We start from the raw sequence: 20,753 nt of genomic DNA on the forward strand, positions 1-20,753 counted from the left end.
CAGGCTTCGCTAAATACCTTTTAATTTCGAAAAATTACCGACCACAAATTGATACATTAACGACGGTTGGATATTCCTACGATCTTAAGGAAAGGTCCATTTATTTAGGCTTTTAAAATAAGAACAGACTTTCGAGTTTATTTTAAGTTTCAATGAAAGATAGCAATGTCCACGTTCTTTAGGGAGTAATTAATTATTAAGTGCGACCGCTTAACTCACCATCCGTGTCGGAATGATCCAATTGAATCAATTAGCCGGCTAATGGGTGTATCAGTCAATGCTTTTTCTCCATTTCTTTTGCTATCGACCTCTACCTAACTCTAGGCTCTCTCTATATCATTTTCATGATTATCACAATTTAAAGATTAGCGAAATCTATTAAGTATTATGTCAGAATCGATCTTCCTTGTTGAATTACGTCGACAAGTATCTTAGAATTAAATTGATAGTATTTCAGACATCCATGCGAAGTGTCCTGGAGTCTTCTTCAACGTGTCTCGACTTCGTTGCCGAATCGTGGTGCTTTGCCAATTCTACCGTGTGCTAAAGTTAGCGTATAGTCAGTGCGGAGCCAAGTGTGCGACCCGAAAAGCGAGAAGAAACACGAGAAAACGTATGGAGAAGAGAAAGATAGGCGTGGACGGTAGACAGGATAGAAATAGAAAAAAAAGATGAGTGGAGGAAAAATGGAAAAAGGGAAGGAGACACGAAAGGTGTAGGATTCGTGAAAGAAAATGAAGTAAAGGTGGCGAAGAACGACGAAAACGAAAAGAAAACGCGGTCCTTTTATGAAAGAAAAAAAAAGGGAAGACAGGAAGAGCGAGAGCAGTCGTCTGTGGGTGGAAGACGCTCGAGACAGTATTTATCGTGGCCAAAGTAATGAGCCACTCGGAGTATTAATAACCTGACCGCGGTGTAACGCTAGAGGTTTAGAATAAACGCTGGAACGCGGTGCAATTAGAGGTCTGCGAGCATCTTCCGGTTATCTGATCGTGATATCTTCTTTCTAAAATATTTTGCTACTCATCACGTTAATTATAATTTAAGGCACGTTGTCTGTTATTTTATTTGAAATGTCATTTGTAGCCAACGTCGGTAGAACTTTCGGCCAATCGCGATTTTTGTTTGGAAAGAACGCTTTAAAAAACGAAACGTAACATCCAATTGAACGAATCGGTTTTCTCGCGGCCGAGCTTGACTCTGTAAACACTAGAACCTCGTTTAAGTTCCACGAATGGCTAATCTATGTGTCCTATAAACGCGATGCGGCCTCTACGTTATAAAAACCTAGCATTTATCATCGAGAGCGATTCAGAGATATTGACCCTTGCTAGAACCGCTCATAGAATATCTTCCCCGGACGAATGCCGTCATCCTCGATGATTTCATCGAGACTCAGTCAATTGTCTATCCTGATAGACTCCAAAGTAACATTCGGTTTCCTCCGTTTGCCAAGAAACGAGTGCAAGTGCCTCTTCTTTCGTTCGAATCAACTTTCGAATGATCATCAGGACCGTTAATATCGCAAGACAAGAACACCACGTTGAATACCGCCAACGTGCAAATCTGTGAAGTCGTGGCACGTCTCTGATAGTTTCTTCAGTCTGTTGCATTTGGGTTTGTATAGGAAAACCCACGGAAGACGCCCTGGTCCATGGAGGTGAGGATCTGTTCAGGTACAGGAGTCAGTCGTGGTTTTTCAGCAGTGAATGCTGTGTCAAAGTACTTGGTATCTAAAGTATGCTCCAGGGCTGGCTTGAAAGGTGGTTCCAGTTGCCTCCTTTCTAATCTATCCCATGGCAATTGCTGAAGAAACGAACATATTAATTGTTTTATGAATTTCACAGTTTATATGAGAAGTTTCAATTGCACAGAATGGTCTTCGTCTGTGTTCGCGAATGGAGACCAGTCTGTAAATCGATTCTATAAGATTAATTACTTGGAAGAAAGAGTGCAGCGCAATTTCGTGACCAGGAAGCCTTTTCCCAGAGTCTTTTTCCAGAAGGGCGATCAATATGTCGCTGGAATCTTGGCTCAGGTAACGAGGTATAAACGGTCTTTCGTTGCATATACTCCAAAATAGCTCATCCTCGTCGCAGCCGGAGAATGGCGACTGTCCCGTGAGCATCTCGTACAGAAGCACGCCGTACGACCACCAGTCCACCGCCTGATTGTATTTCAGTCCCTTTATGATCTGCAATGCGGAAACAGTCAGTTGGTTAACTTAAAGAGACCAACGAATCGCGGCTCTTTGAGCGTCGCTTTTAGTGTCTTAATTTTGGAACTTGGATTCCTTCGACAGCCAATAATTCCAATTAAATTAAATAGCTCGCTCGTGCTATTTGATAAGAGAGAAATGATTCTATTACACGAAGAATATTTTTTATCACGTTTGTGATCTTTTTTTACCTCGGGAGCCATGTAATCAGGCGTTCCACAGAAGGTGTCGGCGGTTCTGTCGAGGAAAATTTGCAGCTTACACATGCCAAAATCAGCTATCCTAATATGTCCGTCGAAATCAAGCAGCACATTGTCTAATTTCAAGTCTCTGTACACTATTCCTTTCTTGTGCAAGAAATTTAAGCCAGACCAAATCTCAGCCGCGTAGAATCTAGCTCTTGGTTCTGGGAAACGACCCGACTTTTGAATATGAAACATCAAGTCGCCGCCGTTCAGGTATTCCATTACGAAGAACAAATGGGAATCTGTCTGAAAGGTGCAAAACAGGTGACAGAGGTATGGGTGCCTCGTAGCTAGAGTCAGGACTTTTCTTTCGATCAAGGTACATTCTACGTCGTCGTCTTCAAGAACTACGTCCTTCTTCAGGCACTTTACTGCGTATACACACTCAGTGCCTCGGAGTTCGGCTAACAACACTTTGCCAAAACTGCCTTTTCCTAGGACCTAAAGAAAAATAACAAACATTATAATTTTTGCTTTTTTTTAAAGAAAATCAATTTTAGGAATTTTTAAATTTGTATTTTCAAATCTTTTAGGTCTCAAGATTCATCGAGGGTTAACGTATGGTATTATCGGAGAGGATCTAACTTGAGATTAGATATGGAAGAGATATCCACCGGGAGTAATTCTTATGAAACGACCGTAGTCGTCAAAAGTGAGGCAAGGTTCTGTTACCAGGTGGAAATCCAGGTCTGATAGAGTGAAAATGGCACACGGTGGAAAGTTCATGCGTCTAAAGCGAGAATGTCGCACGTGAGAGTGCCTCGGACTCGTTAAAAATAATTCGTTGCGTGCAGCTAATTTAGGTGAGTCTATTTGCGTGAGGTCCTTCGCAAAATTAAATTCGTTTTAAACTTTCTTCTCTATAAATTTACTCACTGATAAGTCACCTGATTATAAAACCTTATTATCTTTCAATACAGATATTTCAAGATATTAAACCATCTCATGTCTAAAATTCATGCATAAGAAACTCTTCACTGACGAGGAGATTCAAAGCTTTTTAACATCGTGATCGCGTTGGATCGAACGTGGATTAGGAGGTCGAAGGTTCATCGCACCTCCTAGTTTGGATCATTTCGCAAGGACACCTCGTGAATCAATCAAGTTGGGTTCACGTGTCACAGGTATACACGTGATACCGATTGGCTTTCATCCTGGTGAGCCAAGGGAGCTCATATATTTTATGTAAAATGGGTACATCTATGAATATTTAGAAGAAACCTGTATCAAATCAATTCATTGAGCAGAAAATCTAAAATCCTTTAAAATTTCTCCTGTTTAAACTATCTCAATTTTCTAATAAGAAAAATATAAAGGCTTCGTTTTCCAAAATTCCATAAAGTTATTTAGAATGTAAACAATTCATGTTATTTCAGATTTACGTAGAGAACCCAGAAAGTTACTGACGTAAGTTTTTGATAGAAGAAAGATAATTCGTCGTAGACGAAGCTTTCCATCATCTCAAAGTGAATAATTTGGGCGTTTCGTCAGCCGGGACCTTGGCAGAGGACCGAGAGTTGCACGCGCCACGGTAAACACGACGATCGTGGCTAAAATCTGTTAACGACCGTTTATAATGATGAACCGCCTTGGGCAGCAAACTCACTTTTAAGAAATTGAAATCCGTCACAGTGTACTTCTTGAACCTTGGAAGATTGGTGGCCGGTGGCGTAATTCTTCCACTAGGGAAATGGTCTGAAGAGTCCGAGTTCCTCTGGTTGTCCGACGACTGCGAAGGTGCTGTGAAATTAAAATAGAAATAATATATCAATCGATCTACCGATTGGAGCAATTTATAAATGTCACGGTTAGTCTTATTTTCGCATCCATAAGGCAAACGACATTGAAATACTTGCAGTGCATCTCTTTTTAAAGTCTCAGGTCGTAAAAATTGTCTGTTCGAGATCTTAAAGATACTTACTAACGAGCAAAGAGGAACAAGTAACTATTGGACGAGATTCTCTATTTGTAGAAAGAGAACGATCATATTAGATTCTCTTCCGGGATCTTCCTGGGCCAAAGAACGTCTGGTTGCTCAAATTTTCGTCAAATCTCGATTAATAAGCGAATTAATTATCGATCTGGCTTTGGCATGTGAACACGCTGGATGTTGGCCGACTAACATTTCCCAAAAATAGAACTGACCGTTTTATGACGCGAACGAGACACGAGGAACACAACATAAATGATCGATTAAGGGACAGGTAGGAAGATTATAATAGATATAAGCACTAGAGACCGATTTAACCAGGATATAATTTCATATTGCCGGAATCACGGTATCGTCTACCAGACTATTTTCTAGTCAGAGTGAATGGATTTATGACAGCCACGTGGAACTGTGGCAAAGTCATAGACGAATACACTTCTTGGACCAGCCAAGTCTGACTACACGGCCAATGCTTAAGATCAGATATGAAAAAAGTGAGGAATATTCTTTCGAAGGTACCAAACATTGAAAAATCTTAGTTTTTCCTTTGATCCCTATTTTTAGCGGGTTGGAATAAGTAACTCACCTTTCTTGAGCGCCTGCAAGGCTTCTGCCACGAGTTTTTGGTTCAATCCACAGAGATTTCCAGTCAGTTTCTCACACTTTTTGTGACAGGCCATATCACAATCTATTTTTAAACGTTCTGGGTCTTATTTGTTTGATTTTATAACAAATACCTTTGATGCACCTTGTTTGTACGAAAAAAGCTAATTTAATGCGATTCTTTATCTACCGATACCCAATAAACCCATCGTCCATCTAAATTTATCTCCAAACTCTTGTTTGCAGCATCAACTAATCGCGACTGCATTATAAAGTCTAGAGTATTGTTATGAAACCGCGCCACATCTTATAAATAGAACCACTATGGGCACAACCATGTGCATTAGTTTTAAATCAAGGTACTATACAATAATTGGCCGTTTATGACAAATTAATTGTATCTATATCAAGATTTAAGAAAATTATACATATATATATTTATTTATTTATTTATTTATTTATTTATTTATTTATTTATTGAGATATTGAGACAGCGAAGAACTAATGGAAACCATTTTAATAATTACGGTACTTCCTGTAAACAGACTGGTAAATAGTGTCGTTGACTCTCTGACAACGACCTTACATAACGACGAAGAACTGGCTTCACGTTTGTAACAGGAACACGTGATACTGTTGGATCAGAGAATGTATCTGGATGTGGAACGGTTACGCAACAGCTGATTGTTTGCTGATACTCTGACAGCCTGACCATAAGACTTTGTATCTCTCTAGAATTTCATGCAGAAAATAGCTTATAGGCAATACAGTGAATCACACATTAGTCACAATAGTTACAAACAATATTTGTTAGTCACAAGTTAGCAAACTGCCATATTCTTAAGGAACTAGCTTTAATATTCTGGACGAATTTAATATTTTTACGTTTATGTAAAATGAATCGAAAAGCCAATGGTTATTGGTAAAGATATTGAAAACAGCAGGTTCCTCTGAACATAAACACACCACCCACATTCTGGGAAGACGGTAAATTTCTGCGAATCTGCAACAAACTTCCTGGCAGTTCGGCTAAACAGAATCCTGGGATAAGGCAAACGTGAAAAAAATCGAAATTGCGCAATCTGTCTACACTAATAGAACAAACGATCCAAAAATACTATAGAATAAGTACTCGATATCCTTGGCGAACCGTCGAAGCCGGAGTCGTTACTCCTGGTGGAATTCATCCTCTTGTGCTCCGGGTCATCATCCGTACATGTGGATCCACTGCTTTCCGTGGTTGCCGTACTAGTGGTACTTCCGGTACTGTCACTGCTCACAGATGGCGTCCTGGAGTGATGCTTTTTCCTCTTAATCTTGGCTCGACGAACTTTAGACAAGTCTCTGGGTGTAGCAGTTAACAACGCCGATGGAGTCGTGTAAAACATCCTAATGAGATCTATGGGTTTCTGAGTAGGTGTATTATTTTTGGGATTAGTTTTAGCGGAATTCTTTACTTCTGAAGTTTTCAAGACTTCCTGACTCTTGGCAGAACTTTTCTTGGTAGAACTCTTCTTGGATCCCTTGTTGTCTTTACTACTCTCTTTCTTAGTAGAACTTTTCTTGATCGTAGAAGATTTCTTTTTTCTAACCACCTTCTTCTTTTTAGAGGACTCTGGAGTATCTTCCGGACTGCAAATCGCGTTGGCTTCCTTGGAGGCCACTGAAATAATATCTTTCTCTTCGTTGACGTTAGAAAGGTCACTGCGATTGTTCCACTTGGAAATCGTCGATATTTCGATCTCTTGGTATTCGTTGGTCGGTGTCTTGGGCTCGTCCTCTTCATACAGAACCTGAGAACCGCATCTAGTCGGGGTGGGTGTTTCCTCGATGTTTATCACAGGCACAGGAATCTCAGCGGTCGGTGTGGAGACTTCGGAAGCCGGAACAGTGGTATCAGGAGAATTCGTCATGGATTTAATAGAAATAGTCGATGACCAAGAGTCTTCTCTCTTGGAAGGAGCCTTTTTTACGGTCGAGTACGCATCTTGGTCGATCGTTATAGATAGGTTCTTCTTCTTCTTTAATCCTTTCTTGGGAGTGGAATCACCTTTATCAAAGTCTGACTTCTCCGAAGTAGTTGAAAGCGTTCCAGTGCTGGGTATTGTCTGTTCAGTCTTGAATTTCGACGACTTCTCCTCGGTCTTTCGCTCCTCCTCGATTACGGCGATATTACTGAACTCGGCTGGCGGAGTGGCGACGCTTATTTTAGGATCAGTCTCTTTTTTCTTGTCCAGCTGCCCGCTGCCGAGGTCCTCGACCGCCTGACCTGACTCCGAACTCTTGAAACCAGCGAAATTGAATCCCTTGTTAGTCACTTTCGTCACTTTAGGACTCTCCGGTCCCTTAATCTCGCTCCAGAAATCTATAGATTCCGTGGACGTGCTTTTAGACAAGCTTCCAACCTCTCCGACTATCGCTGGTTTCTGTAAAGGCATTTTGGTCATCAAATTTTCGTCGACGGATATAGACTGTTTTAAAGCATTTGGATCTATCTGTTCTTTGGTTGAAACAGGCGTAGAATCCACGCTGATACTTCTGTCTAAAGCAACACTGCTCTCGCCAGGAGTATCGACCTTGGAAAGTTTAGTTCTCCACGGGATCTTGGGCTCTTTGTTTGTTTGCGTCTCAGTCTTTGTTACACTCTGCAGATTGGCTTTTGCCTCCGCTTTATTTTCTATTCTGTTACTCTCAGTCTTCTTCGTTGGCACCTTGAAGGGCAATCTTGAAACTTCTTCGACACCTTTCTTTACCATCTTTTCAACACTCGGCCCATTCACCTTGTTATCCTTGTCATCCTCTATTACATGTTTTCCTATCTTTTCAGCGACTTTTCCCGAACCTTCTGCTTTTTGCGTGTCACCTTTGAGACCCTCTGACAAGGTCGTTTTAATCACGAGGTTATTATTTGCATCATCAAGGGAAGAGGAAGCCTTCGTTAATAGATTATCTTCTTTCAACGACTGTCCAAGATGATCTACGTTCGACTCCTCGGTAGAAACACCTACTTTGGAGGCGTTCTTCAAGGTCACAGCTTTGTTCACCTTCTTTCCCGAAGATACGACGTCTTCGTCGCGTTCGGCTTTCGTCGGTTTTGCCAGGTACTGCCGTTCTCGTAACGTACACTTTGGCGCTTCTACGGCATTATTTTCATCCGTATTAATTTTAGACGCTTTTGGCAGCCCGTCCGCAGCCGATGGAAGCGCTTCGTTGGCGCTGCTCTCGCTCGCCAACGGCTCGACACTTAACGTCACGTTGCTCTCGTCAACCCTTGTGGTCATGGGATCGTCGTAGATCTTGGGGTCTGCTAATTCCTCCTTCTTCGCAACAGAGACGACAGAGGACACTGGAAACTCTGGAACCTTTTTATCTAGAAATTCTAATTTCTTCTGCTTGGGAATTTCAATGGCTTTCTTCCGTATTACTTCTTTCTTCTCTTTTGGGAACATTTTATCCTTGGAGGATGTCTTTTGGTTCGTATTCTTATTCTCTTCTTTGACATTTTCAGATGAGATCTGACCAAGTATTTTTTCTTTGGAATACTCTGGCGTTTTCTTAGCCTCTTCTGTCACATCTACAGGTAAGATCTGATTAATTTTTTTTTCTGTAAGAAACTCTGACGTTTTTTCTGGTTTCATTCCATTGGTAATAGTTTCTAATTTCTTCAGAGGATCAGTTTTTACAGTCTCCGGAGGCGTCTTCACCGTGAAATACACGCTGTTTCTCGAAGTATCCTTTATATAGGGTTTCTTCACGGGTAACACGATTTCCGTTTCAGATTCTTCTTCAACCTCGCGCCTGTCCGTCTTCCGTGTAAGTAATTTTTTAGGGACGGGAATTTTCACGCTTTCCCTGAACTGTTCCACGGGACTACTGTTCACCCAAATGGTAGAAAAGTCTCCGACACTGTTGCTGGCTTCGACCTTGAACATCTGCGGCCTCGAGCGCTTTCGAACTTTTTCCTCGTCATTCTCGCTTGTTTGGACATCCGCAGAGGCATCGCTGGAGGTACTAGGCGTACGTTCCCTTAAATTTTCACCTGCCTCAGGCGGTGACGGCTTTTCGGTAGTTTTCTTTTTCTTTTTCACCTTTTTTAAGGTTTTCCTTACCTTCTGCGACGTAGCTTCCTCCTCATCTTGGGACCCAGGCTCTCCATCAACGCTTCTGCAGAAGATAGGAATCGTCCTTGGTCCTCCAGGAGCCCCTTTCTTAATCAAAGTGCCTCTACGAACCTCGTTCTCGATCTCAGCTTGCTCTTCAGCAACCAGAGTATCCAATACCTTTGCCTGAACTTGAGCGTAAGTTACCTCTCTTTCTATCTGTTCAGGATCCAACTGTATATCCGTCGAAGATCTTCTCCTCGTGAATCTTCTAGTAATTTTATTCTTTATCTGTTGCAGATCTTGACCCTCTTCGTCTTCTTCCGTTTCCAAACTGACTTGATGGAACAACTGCAAACGTTTCTCCGCCTCGTCGAGTTTCTTGTCCTTGATCAAGAACTTCTCAACCAATAATTCACCCACAGACTTCTCATGCCTTTCGTTATGTTGTCTCAGAGCAGGATTATCTTTCAAGGCTTGGCTTCTGATTTTGATCGTGGGTCTGTCACGACGTAGACGATTTCTTTGATGGCTACTCTCCTGAGTCAGGGTCCTGGGTGTCGAGACGTCGATGTCCGCGGTGTCGATGACGCGTCTAGGCCGGCTGGGCACTGACGCGGGAGAATAACGACGCAGAGTGGACAGTGGGGACTCGGAGATGGTCGACAGATGTGGCGAGTATCGTGACAGCGGCGAATGGAGCGGTCTACGCGAATAACTTCATGAAATTCTGGTTGCTAGGCAACGTGGATGCTTCTCTGGCAGTTTTTCTTTGGTATTTTTTTAAATAATAAGATTCAAAGACCTTGAATTTGGAATAGAAATATGCTGAATATAGCGTATCGTTTGTTTATAGATAAGTCAAATACGAAGAAAGTATGCTAAGCTGGTAAAAATAATTTTTATCGTAAGGAAGGTTGACTAAAAAATAACAAATCGTCGTTTGGACAGTTACATAATGTTTAAGAAGACTCAGCAATTTTTGTGTCGCGTAATTGCTTCGAACCTGACCTGATAAGCTTCCCATTGCATGGTCTCAATACCAGAAGCTTCTTCTCGCGATGCATTACATTGCAGGGATGGAAAGCGTATCGTGAACACTTGTTACGCGCATTGCCTCTGAATTTGGCTTCGGCCATGGCCACGACTGATTGACAGATTTCGATTCATGAATCAGTTGTACGCATTTGAACAGTTACACGATGACAAACAAGTAGTAATTGAGCGCACATATGGTTCTACTGACCAATATTAATCACGAAAGGCGATTGAAACTTCTCGTCAGGTTTTTCACTTGTCATTCCTCTACAAATTTTGAGCTATTGTCTTTGGTATTACATATTTTATTTAGATAAATAATTTTTCAATTATATTTTCTGATTATTTTTACATTTATCTAAATAATTTTCTATTTAAAAAATATGCTGTACGTGAGATATTGATTTAAATTGTTTAATATTGTCTTTGTTGCATTAATTTTGTAAGTTGCTCAAAAAATTCAAGAGGGAAAAAATCTCTCTTAATTATTGTTTTATAACTAAAAATTCTATTTACTAATCCCCGGTATATAGCATTAATCGTTACTTATAATGATTTTCCATTTATGTAAGAAAAATAATTTTATTCTTTGCACATCATTAACATATGTTTATATTAAACCTTTCAGTGCTATAAAAAAGATAACGTAATTGCGGATTTTACTAGAGGATTTTTTGGCAATGCAACGAGTGCGACGGAGTTTTATCACGTGGAAACTACACGTCCAGACACTTGGCTATTTTTAAAAGCTAATATTCTCGATGAGCCCGCTATTGCTCCTGATCCTTTTGATTTACTCCAATCCGCGAACTAATCAATTAATCGCCATATCGCGTTTTACCAATAACTTTGAGATTTGACGGATCGTCTGTCGTATTTATCGTTTGCCAAAATTCCGAATAACATTCTAACAGAGTTTTCTAATTGCAGAGTATCGTGTGCGTACAATTTCACGTCTGCTGCACCAGCATGTTCCGATCTATGGAATTTTCTTTTCATTTTCCATTGGCTGACTCAAAGGAAAATTGGGAAATGCGCTTGCTATTTTGGTTAGCTCCTTTATTGCTCCTCGCGCATTCACGTAACTAACCACCAGAGAAGCCTCCGCGACGACGAACGTCACTCCGCGACCAAGAATAATGGTCTGCGAAGGAAAAGCGAGGAAAGAAAGCGAAGAAAGGAACCGCTTCGTGGAACGCTATTTTCGCTTGGATTAGATGGACGATCGGGTCAAACGGGACGAACAAGTGCAATAATCAAACTCGAAGTGTATGTTTGCCAGAGGATGATATAAAATAACTGATATTCCGAGAAGTCCTTTGTTCGAAAAAGAAAAATCTCTTTAATCGTAGTGTAAAAAACGATGAACTAAACAAAGCGCCCAATGAGAAATAGTATACGTATACTTGTAAGACATGATAACGAGAAATTGTGTCTGTCATGTCATTTTATTTAGACGTAAAAGAAGAAAAATTGATACAATGAAGAACACATGTTGCGAAGAGGAACTAAAGACGGCGATGAAACTCAAATGTAAACAGCGTGTTCGCTAAGATAGAGTGGAAAAGAGAAAAATTCAAAATTTGTAAAAAAGAAAACTGTATCGCGATGAAATGCAAAGAATATCTCTGGCAGCAAAACAAATTACCAAAAAATCAATCGAGGCATTTTTTGCATGAAAATAAAGAAATACAGTATACAGGGTATCTTAGGAGGGCTAAGAGGAAAGGAAACTAATTGGATGAAGAAAAAGCTTACCGTGGAGCACCGGTCATCAATGAACTGTGATTAGAGAAAGGTCCCCCATAGTAATAGGACAAACTGTCTCCGTAGTAGGGCATCGTGGCGATGATTATCCAATAGATTTACGCGTACAGTTGTCGAAGGGCTGGAATTCGAAGAGGAAATCGCGAACAGCGAGCACGAGCGGTTCGACGCTCTCGAAGACGACTGAGTGCGGCACGAATCGCCGGCGAACGCGTTCTCAGGTGTTCGACGAGCCGTTCTCACGGTTCAGGGAGCCAACACCGACTGAGTCTAAGCCAGCGACCCAGTGTAATAATAGAAGTCTAGTATATGTGGCTTCCTAGCGTCTAACTATACTAGCTGGACTGTAATAACCCGTACAACGTCTCATTGCTTTTCTACAAATATTTTCCGTATTGTAGCGTTTACGTGACTCATTGTCAGGACTAGAATTGAATCATACGAACCTATTGTCAAACCTGATGTAACAAGCTTTTTCTCACGCGTTCCTATGGTGTTACCGTTGGTGAACACCGCGAAGCATTTTACTAACGTAAAGAGACACGAAAATGGTAAAAAAGGCCGATTATTATTTTTTTATAATCGAACACGATAATACGAATTTTTTTAATTTTAACAACGAACGTTTCCGTTTCAGAAAATTGACAAGGACTCGACATAACATCAGGAAATGTTGACAGAAATTTTGGTAAAACGTATATTGGTTAAAATCACTCCTCACTATCATGCTGTTAAAAACACAACAACAACATTGATGAAAGTCGTGAAGAATACCGAAAGACGCGCAATCATGCATCGTGAGACTCGCGGTATAACATGCACATCAAATTGCCAGGCGACGAATTTCGTGTCGTTGTCTCTGCAGCCGTATAAAACGCGCATTAATGTGTCAGCGGAGCCACGGTTTCGCGTTGTTTTGTATTCGACCATCGAGACCCGCGCCAAATGTTTCTTTCCTGGGTGCCTATTGTTACTTGTTCAGGGAAACTTAGAAATAGCCAACGAATGGCAACGAATTCTATTTCAAGTGAATTCTACAACTAACTTTAGTTTCAAAATTTACTTTAAAAGTTAAATTTTACAGAACTTGTGATACAAATTTAAATTGCTATCATGGTGAAACTTAAACTTAAGGTGCATCAAGGTGAAAAGGATATACATATATACAAGATGATTGTTTTCATGAAAATTCTTTGGCTTAAATCTTACTTACCGTCGCACCTGAGACCTTGTCGAAAAAAACCATACAACAAGGAACCGCAATGATCACAAAAGGTCGGTGACATGAACGTATAAGGACGAAACCTGTGAGGCACATCTACCTTGAAACGCTCCCTCAAGTACTGCCATCGAACAAGTATTAACAAAATTAGAACGATTCTGTGTAAGATTAGATGTTGCGTTACTTTGAACAAATAGCATAAACAGATGCAGTGTGGGCTACCAGAAATAACGCATAACCACTTTTTATAAAAATAGATATCAAATACTTTCACAAAATTTCAATGTCCTTACTGCAAACAAAAAAGACACATATATATAATTGGATCTGTTTTCAGGGACACAAATTTGGATTTCGGGTTTTAAATTACTGGAAAATTATATGTCTGAAAATATTCGGAATTTGGTAGAATTTACCGTTGCATCACGAGCAAACGTTTGCGCACGGATTCTCAACGTTTAGAAATAGACATAAATTTTAGCATACGAGACAACATTAAAAACAGTGTTGTTTTCCATGATCATGGATGATCTATACATCATTAAGCAAATAAGCAAACATAGTTTTCTCGAGATATACATTAAACTTTTACTTAAAAAACACCACTGATTCTCATTAAAGGAAATGAACAAACGAATATCAATTATTCTCAAAAATCCTAAAGAAAATTTGTCGCTTGTACGGCGAAGTTGTATAAAGCGGATACACTTACTATCGTGTTTTCGGATTCCCTGCCACTTTCCGGGCACTTGGTTAACAATTTATCATGGCACTTCTTGTGCACCGCTGTTTGGCAGGCTGAAACGCAGGAATGGAATATTAATAGAAGTACAACGTGGCCGGTACAGTTAGAAAAAGTGCTGTCTGGGATATAATATTTACCTTGGCATTGATACCCTTGTTTTCCGAATCCCCTGCGACAAAGAGCACATCCCAGATTAATTGGAAAATACGCCGTACTTGAGGAAACCGCTGGCCGATACTTGAATGATATGCCGAACGGCACAGTGCAAACTATTTTTAGATGTCCGCACGTACATCGTCAAAGCAGCCGTCTTTTACGATAAATCGAAACTCTTCGATTATTACTACGCTGTCTGAGAGCGAATGTTCTCGATAAACCGTGTGTTTGTGGCTGCTTTGTTTCCTCAAGACATTTTACTCGTTTTCTATAGGCGAATCTTTGCCCGTTAATGTATCTCTTTTATATTTCTTTCGTTTATGTTTTAGAAACTTTACCAAAGGAAATCCTTGCAAAAGGCGCAGAAGGTCGGTTGTCTGAAGAATTTTGCAACTAGTTTGTGACCTCGAACCACGTGCACCTTGTTATGTTTTACTGCTCCTCTTCTTTTCGTAATTGCTCCTCCAATGTTGTTTTTTTCGCATGCAGGAGACACAGATGCAGCCGCGATATCCCGTCGAGGAACCCTGGTTTTATATACATATGTTTTCCCTGTGGACGTTGTCGGTGGTAGATCCGTTGGATTTAGTACTGGAATTCTGGTTCTGAAACCGTATCACGCCATTTTTCTTATATCTTTCAATTATTGCTTTTTCACGTGTATTTTCAATGAAGGCAAAATTTAATTTGATGTCATAAACTCGTATTTCTCTCTTCACAATCTTCTAAAGAGCCATTAAGAGAATTTGACCTTCATTTTCGTTTAGTGTTCGTTGATTCAATTGTACGCTTGTAATTAAAGTTCCTAATATTTATTTTGAACGTGGAAATTTTAACATGAAGTTAACTCGATGGATTAAACTGAAATATTTAATGAAAAGTTTATTGCGGTGGACAGATTCTAATAGCGGCTGTTCTAGTGGCAGATCTTACTGTGCTCTGTAATAAACTCTGTAGTAAACATTGTAACATTTTTATTACAGATATTCTAATTATTTGAGTTGTATTCTAAACTTCACTTATGAATTTGGAAATATAAACTTGCAATTTGTTAATGTTAATTTTCAATCAATTAAATTTTCATACGAAAGTAATTGAAGCTTCCAAAATTTGTATATCTAAACTAAAGTATTTCATATCAAAGTTTGGTTTCTAAGAGACAATCTGATTAAATATCTTCTATTATAACAGTGTAAAATTGTGAAATGTATTTAACTATCAATTAATTACAGGTATTTTATCTGGAGGGATTGATTAACAACAGAAGGTAACATCGAACAGTCATGGAACATTTAACAAGCTTTACCTACCGAATGGCTCACCTGTAAGTGTATCCTTCCGCGCCCACTCGTGCCTGCGGGCTCTTACGAGCCTGTGGACTTCTTCCAGCTCGTGGGCTTCTACGGTCCGCGGAGGACTTCCGGCCTGAACCACCGCCTGCGTTGCGCCTCTTCGCGTGAGCACCACCGGTGAACATCATTTTCCTATTCACCTACTTACTCTCTTTACCTTCTGTCCACACTAATTCTTTTGTCATTGATGACAATTCATTCAAATGCTTCAACGTCGAAAAATAACGCTGGTAATATGCTAAACGTTCGCGAATCAGTACCTGAATCACCGCGTGCCCGATCGTCGATGCTATCTTTTTAGTTTCCCGCCTCGTGACGCTCGAATTCCGGGCCACTTGGCCGCGTAATGCCAGAAGAATTCTCGTCCATCGGCCAGCAACATTTTCCTTTCTGTCCGCCACGAACAAGGCATCGGTCACTTCCAATCGATTAAAACTTACTGGCTTTACCTTCGCGAAGAAGCAGCGGGCAAAACACGTCACATTGTTAGTGAAATTATAATAGACTGTTCTCGACTAAAGAAATGGGTCATCGGAGGAATTGTGACCTTGATGAGTCAAGTCAACAAGAAACGAAGTATAACCATTAAATCTTCTGAATCTCGATCATCTCCTTTATCGAGGATTACACTGGACTCCTTAATTGGTCATTTTAATTGTATCAACGATATCGTTACTCGCCTGAATAAGTTCTGACAATTGATTGACTTTTTCAGATTCGATGTCACCTTCAGCACTGTTCACTTACCACTGATTTCAACGTTTTTAACCTTTGTGCACCAATTAATAATAATAATAAGGGCTACGATTATAATTAAAAAGGTATGGCTTCCAAGCGAGAAGGAAAATCTCTGAGGTTGTCACAGAAATTTTTAAAGGAAAAGGTTAGAAGACACCGAGTCTCCTCTTCAGTCTCACTCTTCCCACCCTTGCGAAGATCACACGTTTTTGATCAAATGGATGTATGACTAATACTCGAGAAAGAAAACGTTACGTGGACTATGGAAGTGGAAGATGTCTGTTCTTTCCAATTTTCTCTTCTTTGGTCCAACGTCCTGATGTGATACATCGTTTCAACAGGAATGTGTCGCGACCAAAAGTAGTATTAACGATATTCAAACGTCAGCTACACGGTTTGATTGACTCCACACGATATTTGAATGCTGTACTTTAGTAAGTCTCTTTCGTTTTCTGAAAATAACGACTACTGACTGCTGTAATTTATGGAATACATACGATCAAATTGAAAACTATGGATCATCGCGTGGATGTTGACGAACATCGGAACTGGATTTTGACGCCTAAAACGTTGTGTAGCTTTGCACGAAACTCTCGAATCTATAAATATCAGCCTGTTGAATACCGCCCGCCATCGAGTCGAGTAGCGCCGCGCACGGGAAATATTAGAATGCGCTATCCGGCGCGTTTTCCAGCCTGGAAAAGCGAATGGATTTCAGAAAAATTTCTCGACAGGTTAAAAAAAATAGATTCGTGTAATAGATAAGGAATAACTTGTACATTTCAGACAAGCTTGACTTTGGTTGCTTTTTTTTTAATAAATTTGAATAGTATAAAAAAAGAAACACATACTAACGAGTGATTTTTTTATGCAAACGAATGTATTTGTTCGATGTGTAATTAACAGATGTGTACAATGAGTTTGTTTTCTTACATATCAAGTACAGGAAAACAATAGCAATTACTCATTATTTGTATCGTGAATAGAATTTTTTCTACGTTAATTAATATCTTTGCTGTTCCATTGCTGCACATTGCGTCAAAGAGCAATTTTGTGACTGATTCCCCTCATTCTTCCTCGTGGAACAAACGAGCGATTGTCGTGTAGATAAATATCGTTAAGCAGAAAATTAAAGAGAAGCCGTTTTATACACAGCCTTTGAAATACCGCGAGGAAATTGTCCGACTTTCTTGGGTACTATATACAGTTAAAGTAAAGTACAAATAGTTACAGATTCGATCATGGAACATTCTGAACATTTTGTGCTCGCGATAGAACCTTATGTAATATATGTTTCAAACAGACTCAGAACATATTTTCTCGTCGACGAACATATCCAGAGCTGTTATTTTCGCTCACGACGGAACTACATCTTAAATAATGAAACTAATCTTAATTTTCTTAAAAGGTACAATATTTATATATTTATATTTATGTATAGCGGACAAGGAATAGAGAATCCTAAATCGATACGAACATCGCTACAATAAAAATCCAAATGATTCTTATAAAGAGACTGCTCACTGGAAACTAAAAACGCTGTTCTTCTTCAAAGCGTACAACAAGGTTTCGTGACTGATTTGTGTGTGTATATGTGTATATGTGTGTTCGTATTATACTATTATCAAAACTCCCTAGCCAGTGGTTTTCTCGGTTCCTTTTAAAAAACGCTGTTTGAAATTCGTGTAAAAGAATTATCGGTTGGGAATGATTAGAAAATATATACCAAAAAGAATTCGGCTTGGTATTTTCGCCTTTTTTGTCTCCTCTTGCTTGTCTGCAAACATCAGTGCACCACGGGATATATCATCGAAGTCTAAGAACTTCCACAAGGGGAAAAAGCGCGAATCATAGCCATAGTTCTATTGTGTACGAATTACTATAGAAACAAATAGGGCCTGATAACTTCGACGTAGTTTCCCGAATCTTGTTCTCACGTGTTAACAACTTCTGTATCGCGTACATTTAGATGATAACTGGCAAACAACTCGCAAGGACGACTGATCGACTGTCACTGGTCAGTAGCTAATTTCTTGGGTCGGCGTTGCTCGTCGAGTAGTCGGCGTTCCTCTGCGAGTAGTAGCCGCTCTTCCAACAAATCATGGAGTTGTTCCACTTCCTTTGGCGCTGCTTGAATAATGAAGATTCTGATACTTCCTTGAACATCCATCGCCGTTAGTCTTAATGATTTAAGTGCCGCTCGTTCCGCGATCATTCCTGGCCATACTTTTGTGTTCATAATTAATCTCTGCGTTCCTGCAGTGCGTCCCACTAATCGAGATTCTCCGTCGCGGTCGTTTAGCCTTAAAGTACCTCTACCTCTTTCTTGCCAACTACCACTAGCCTGAACAAAATCGGAAATTTATCGTGAATGAATCATTCTGAAAAATTGAAAGCAAAAATAATTCTTATACATACCTTGTCAAACGCAAAGAATTTACAATTAATCTGAAGAACATTTGTTTCTCCTTCTTCACCAGTTAATGGTGTTACTTGACTATACTTCCTCTTATTAGCACGGTTTGCTTCTTCTAATTTTTGAGCAGCTTCGGTTAATGTTAGACTTGATTTGGAGGTAGTACGGCATGCTGCTGACGCACTGGAAAAAAGAAGCTCTGTGGAACCATTTGCATTTGTGCTTTCCTCCTTTTTTTCGTTTTTCTCCTTGTCTTCTGTTTTGTCAGAATTTTCTGCATCATTTGCGATCACAACGCGTTCCTGTAAGTTCTGACCAAATACAAAGTTTGGTTCTGATACACAAGGCGTTATTGTAGTATTTACACTATCTTTTGTGCTTGTGCCTAGCAACAGGAAGGTGGGCTTCACTTCCTCAATTGGTTTGTCTTCCCTTTTAGCTTCTTTTATTTCACTTTTACTTTCTGTTACTTCACCTTTAGTTTCTCTTACTTCGCTATTATCATTTTTCTTTTCACTCTTATCATCCTTTTCTTTGTTCTTATCTTCCGTTGTTTCTGTTTTATTATTTTCCTTTTCCTTATTCTTTTCATCTAATAATGAATCTGTGGCTTTTGCAAATGGATTCTGAAACTTAGCTGGTTGTAGATATACTTTAGTAGTAGGCTTACTGTTTGTCACTGTGCTCAGTTGAGACGGCCACAACGTGGATGACTTTCTTTCCTCAACTAAGTTCTTAATGGAATCACTACACCCAAACGTTGTTCTAAACTTTGACGCAGCTAACACTGGCCTGTTAGAACTCGAAGGTGATTCCTGGGTATTATTTTCTGTCGATGAGCTCTCCATTTCTTCTGAAATGATTCAGATTTCATAAACTACTAGTAATAAATTGTTACATGCAAGTAATACTTTCACATCATAACCTATGTGGTTTCCAACAAAAGTTATTGGGACTGATCAGAAATTATGCTACATTGTAACGAAATAACAAAAATATATCAAATATAGCAATTGTATGTAAATATCACAGAAAAAACTGATGATAAAGTTACGCATGTGGAACAAAAAATAACACTGCGTATTTACCACTGGTCGAATTTTCAGGTGAATCCCCCGGTGACTCTTGTGGTGGATCTACCTTTAAAACATAGGATGGTCGATTCGTCTCTTCTTTATTTTCTACGTGAAATTCAAAAACAGATAGTTAATATGATTGTCAAACAAAATTATTTCCTCAATCTGTTGTAACGCTTTAGAGAGTAAATATTGCCGAAAAAGGAAGATACGGAAATACATAGGATTCATAGAATAACATGGATTAAAAAAAACGATGATTTTCTACGAATTAGCAATTATTATAATTTACATAATCGTGCAGAATTTATCGTTAATTTACTGTGTAGGAGAAGAATCACAAAACGCACCCTTACAGTCCGCCATTTTTTACGTGGAGGTGGTCAAGTGTCGCCATCTAGCCATATTATTAGAAGATAAAAAAATATTCTCTACTACATGTGATCCATACACAGATTCATATATACGTGTATATACAGTTACATATTTTACGTAGTAATAATATCAATATCATTAAATTTTTCTTCTTTCAAACGTAAGAATGTCATAATATCTAATCATTATATAACTTCTGTTTTATTGAAATTAGCAAAAGTTGACTAAATGACGTCGTTGCGAGATACAATTAACCAAAAATACAATCCGAAATATAGGTACTAAGGAAACAATTTATTGATTACTTACATTCATTGACTGGTCCTCAATTCTAGTTTATTACTAAACTGTGGATTTTTATGAGTACAATTAGAGAAATTCATCTACTACATATCATAATAAACGCTCTACTTTGAATATTTTATATGTATATTTTTGCATTGCACGCATTATGTGGATCTTTGCACCTTCAAATAAATGCACAAAAATCCACAGTCTATTTATTACATATTCATATATTGTTTATCCTCTTTTTTTTAGACTTCATAAGATATTCTTAACGATTTGTATGTATATTTAAACCATCATCGAAGAAGATGGGAACCATCGAGAACATTTCAACATCGACCTTCCAACTTCATCTAAAAATAGCTTTGCTTTTTACGAAACGTTCGATTGCTATTTGAATGAAGGTTTTTAATAATTATTCTTAATATCGTCCTTAATTTCCTTTGCATTCTTATTAGTGTCGCTATTCTTCCCGCTATGTGAC

General features: G+C 39.2%; 3 protein-coding genes and 2 long non-coding RNA genes across 7 annotated transcripts; 2 read left to right on the forward strand and 3 right to left on the reverse strand.

Annotated features, from left to right (window-relative positions):
• Positions 1-118: 118 nt before the first annotated feature.
• LOC132914968 (uncharacterized) lies at positions 119-12,643 on the reverse strand. Its single transcript, XM_060974531.1, has 6 exons — positions 11,893-12,643; positions 6,129-9,802; positions 4,070-4,203; positions 2,410-2,904; positions 1,940-2,194; positions 119-1,806 (listed from the first exon to the last, which is right to left on the reverse strand). Exons 1-6 carry the CDS (start codon positions 11,973-11,975, stop codon positions 1,600-1,602), a joined length of 4,848 nt encoding a protein of 1,615 aa, XP_060830514.1. The 5' UTR covers positions 11,976-12,643; the 3' UTR covers positions 119-1,599.
• On the forward strand, positions 9,741-13,126 carry LOC132915014 (uncharacterized). Its single transcript, XR_009659747.1, has 2 exons — positions 9,741-9,871; positions 9,953-13,126. It is a non-coding gene; the product is annotated as an uncharacterized LOC132915014 (long non-coding RNA).
• On the reverse strand, positions 12,731-16,836 carry LOC132915005 (putative protein kinase C delta type homolog). 2 transcript variants are annotated; one of them, XM_060974619.1, is made up of 5 exons: positions 15,347-16,836; positions 14,363-14,629; positions 14,006-14,037; positions 13,836-13,921; positions 12,731-13,244 (listed from the first exon to the last, which is right to left on the reverse strand). In XM_060974619.1, exons 1-5 carry the CDS (start codon positions 15,502-15,504, stop codon positions 13,107-13,109), a joined length of 681 nt encoding a protein of 226 aa, XP_060830602.1. In that variant the 5' UTR covers positions 15,505-16,836; the 3' UTR covers positions 12,731-13,106. The 2 variants fall into 2 exon arrangements, with proteins under 2 accessions (XP_060830602.1, XP_060830603.1); XM_060974620.1 differs by lacking the exon at positions 12,731-13,244 and adding an exon at positions 13,297-13,415.
• Positions 14,625-17,794, forward strand: LOC132915011 (uncharacterized). Its single transcript, XR_009659740.1, has 2 exons — positions 14,625-15,114; positions 15,257-17,794. It is a non-coding gene; the product is annotated as an uncharacterized LOC132915011 (long non-coding RNA).
• Positions 17,720-20,638, reverse strand: LOC132914994 (ran-binding protein 3). 2 transcript variants are annotated; one of them, XM_060974602.1, is made up of 5 exons: positions 20,291-20,638; positions 19,957-20,003; positions 19,619-19,711; positions 18,533-19,380; positions 17,720-18,458 (listed from the first exon to the last, which is right to left on the reverse strand). In XM_060974602.1, the coding sequence occupies exons 2-5, from the start codon at positions 19,970-19,972 to the stop codon at positions 18,126-18,128; spliced, it is 1,290 nt and encodes a 429-aa protein (XP_060830585.1). In that variant the 5' UTR covers positions 19,973-20,003; positions 20,291-20,638; the 3' UTR covers positions 17,720-18,125. The 2 variants fall into 2 exon arrangements, with proteins under 2 accessions (XP_060830585.1, XP_060830584.1); XM_060974601.1 differs by having other exon boundaries at positions 18,533-19,383; positions 20,291-20,636.
• Between the last annotated feature and the right edge of the window lie 115 nt (positions 20,639-20,753).

This window comes from Bombus pascuorum, chromosome 15, assembly GCF_905332965.1.
Source record: "Bombus pascuorum chromosome 15, iyBomPasc1.1, whole genome shotgun sequence".
Classification (NCBI taxonomy): Eukaryota; Metazoa; Arthropoda; class Insecta; order Hymenoptera; family Apidae; genus Bombus; species Bombus pascuorum.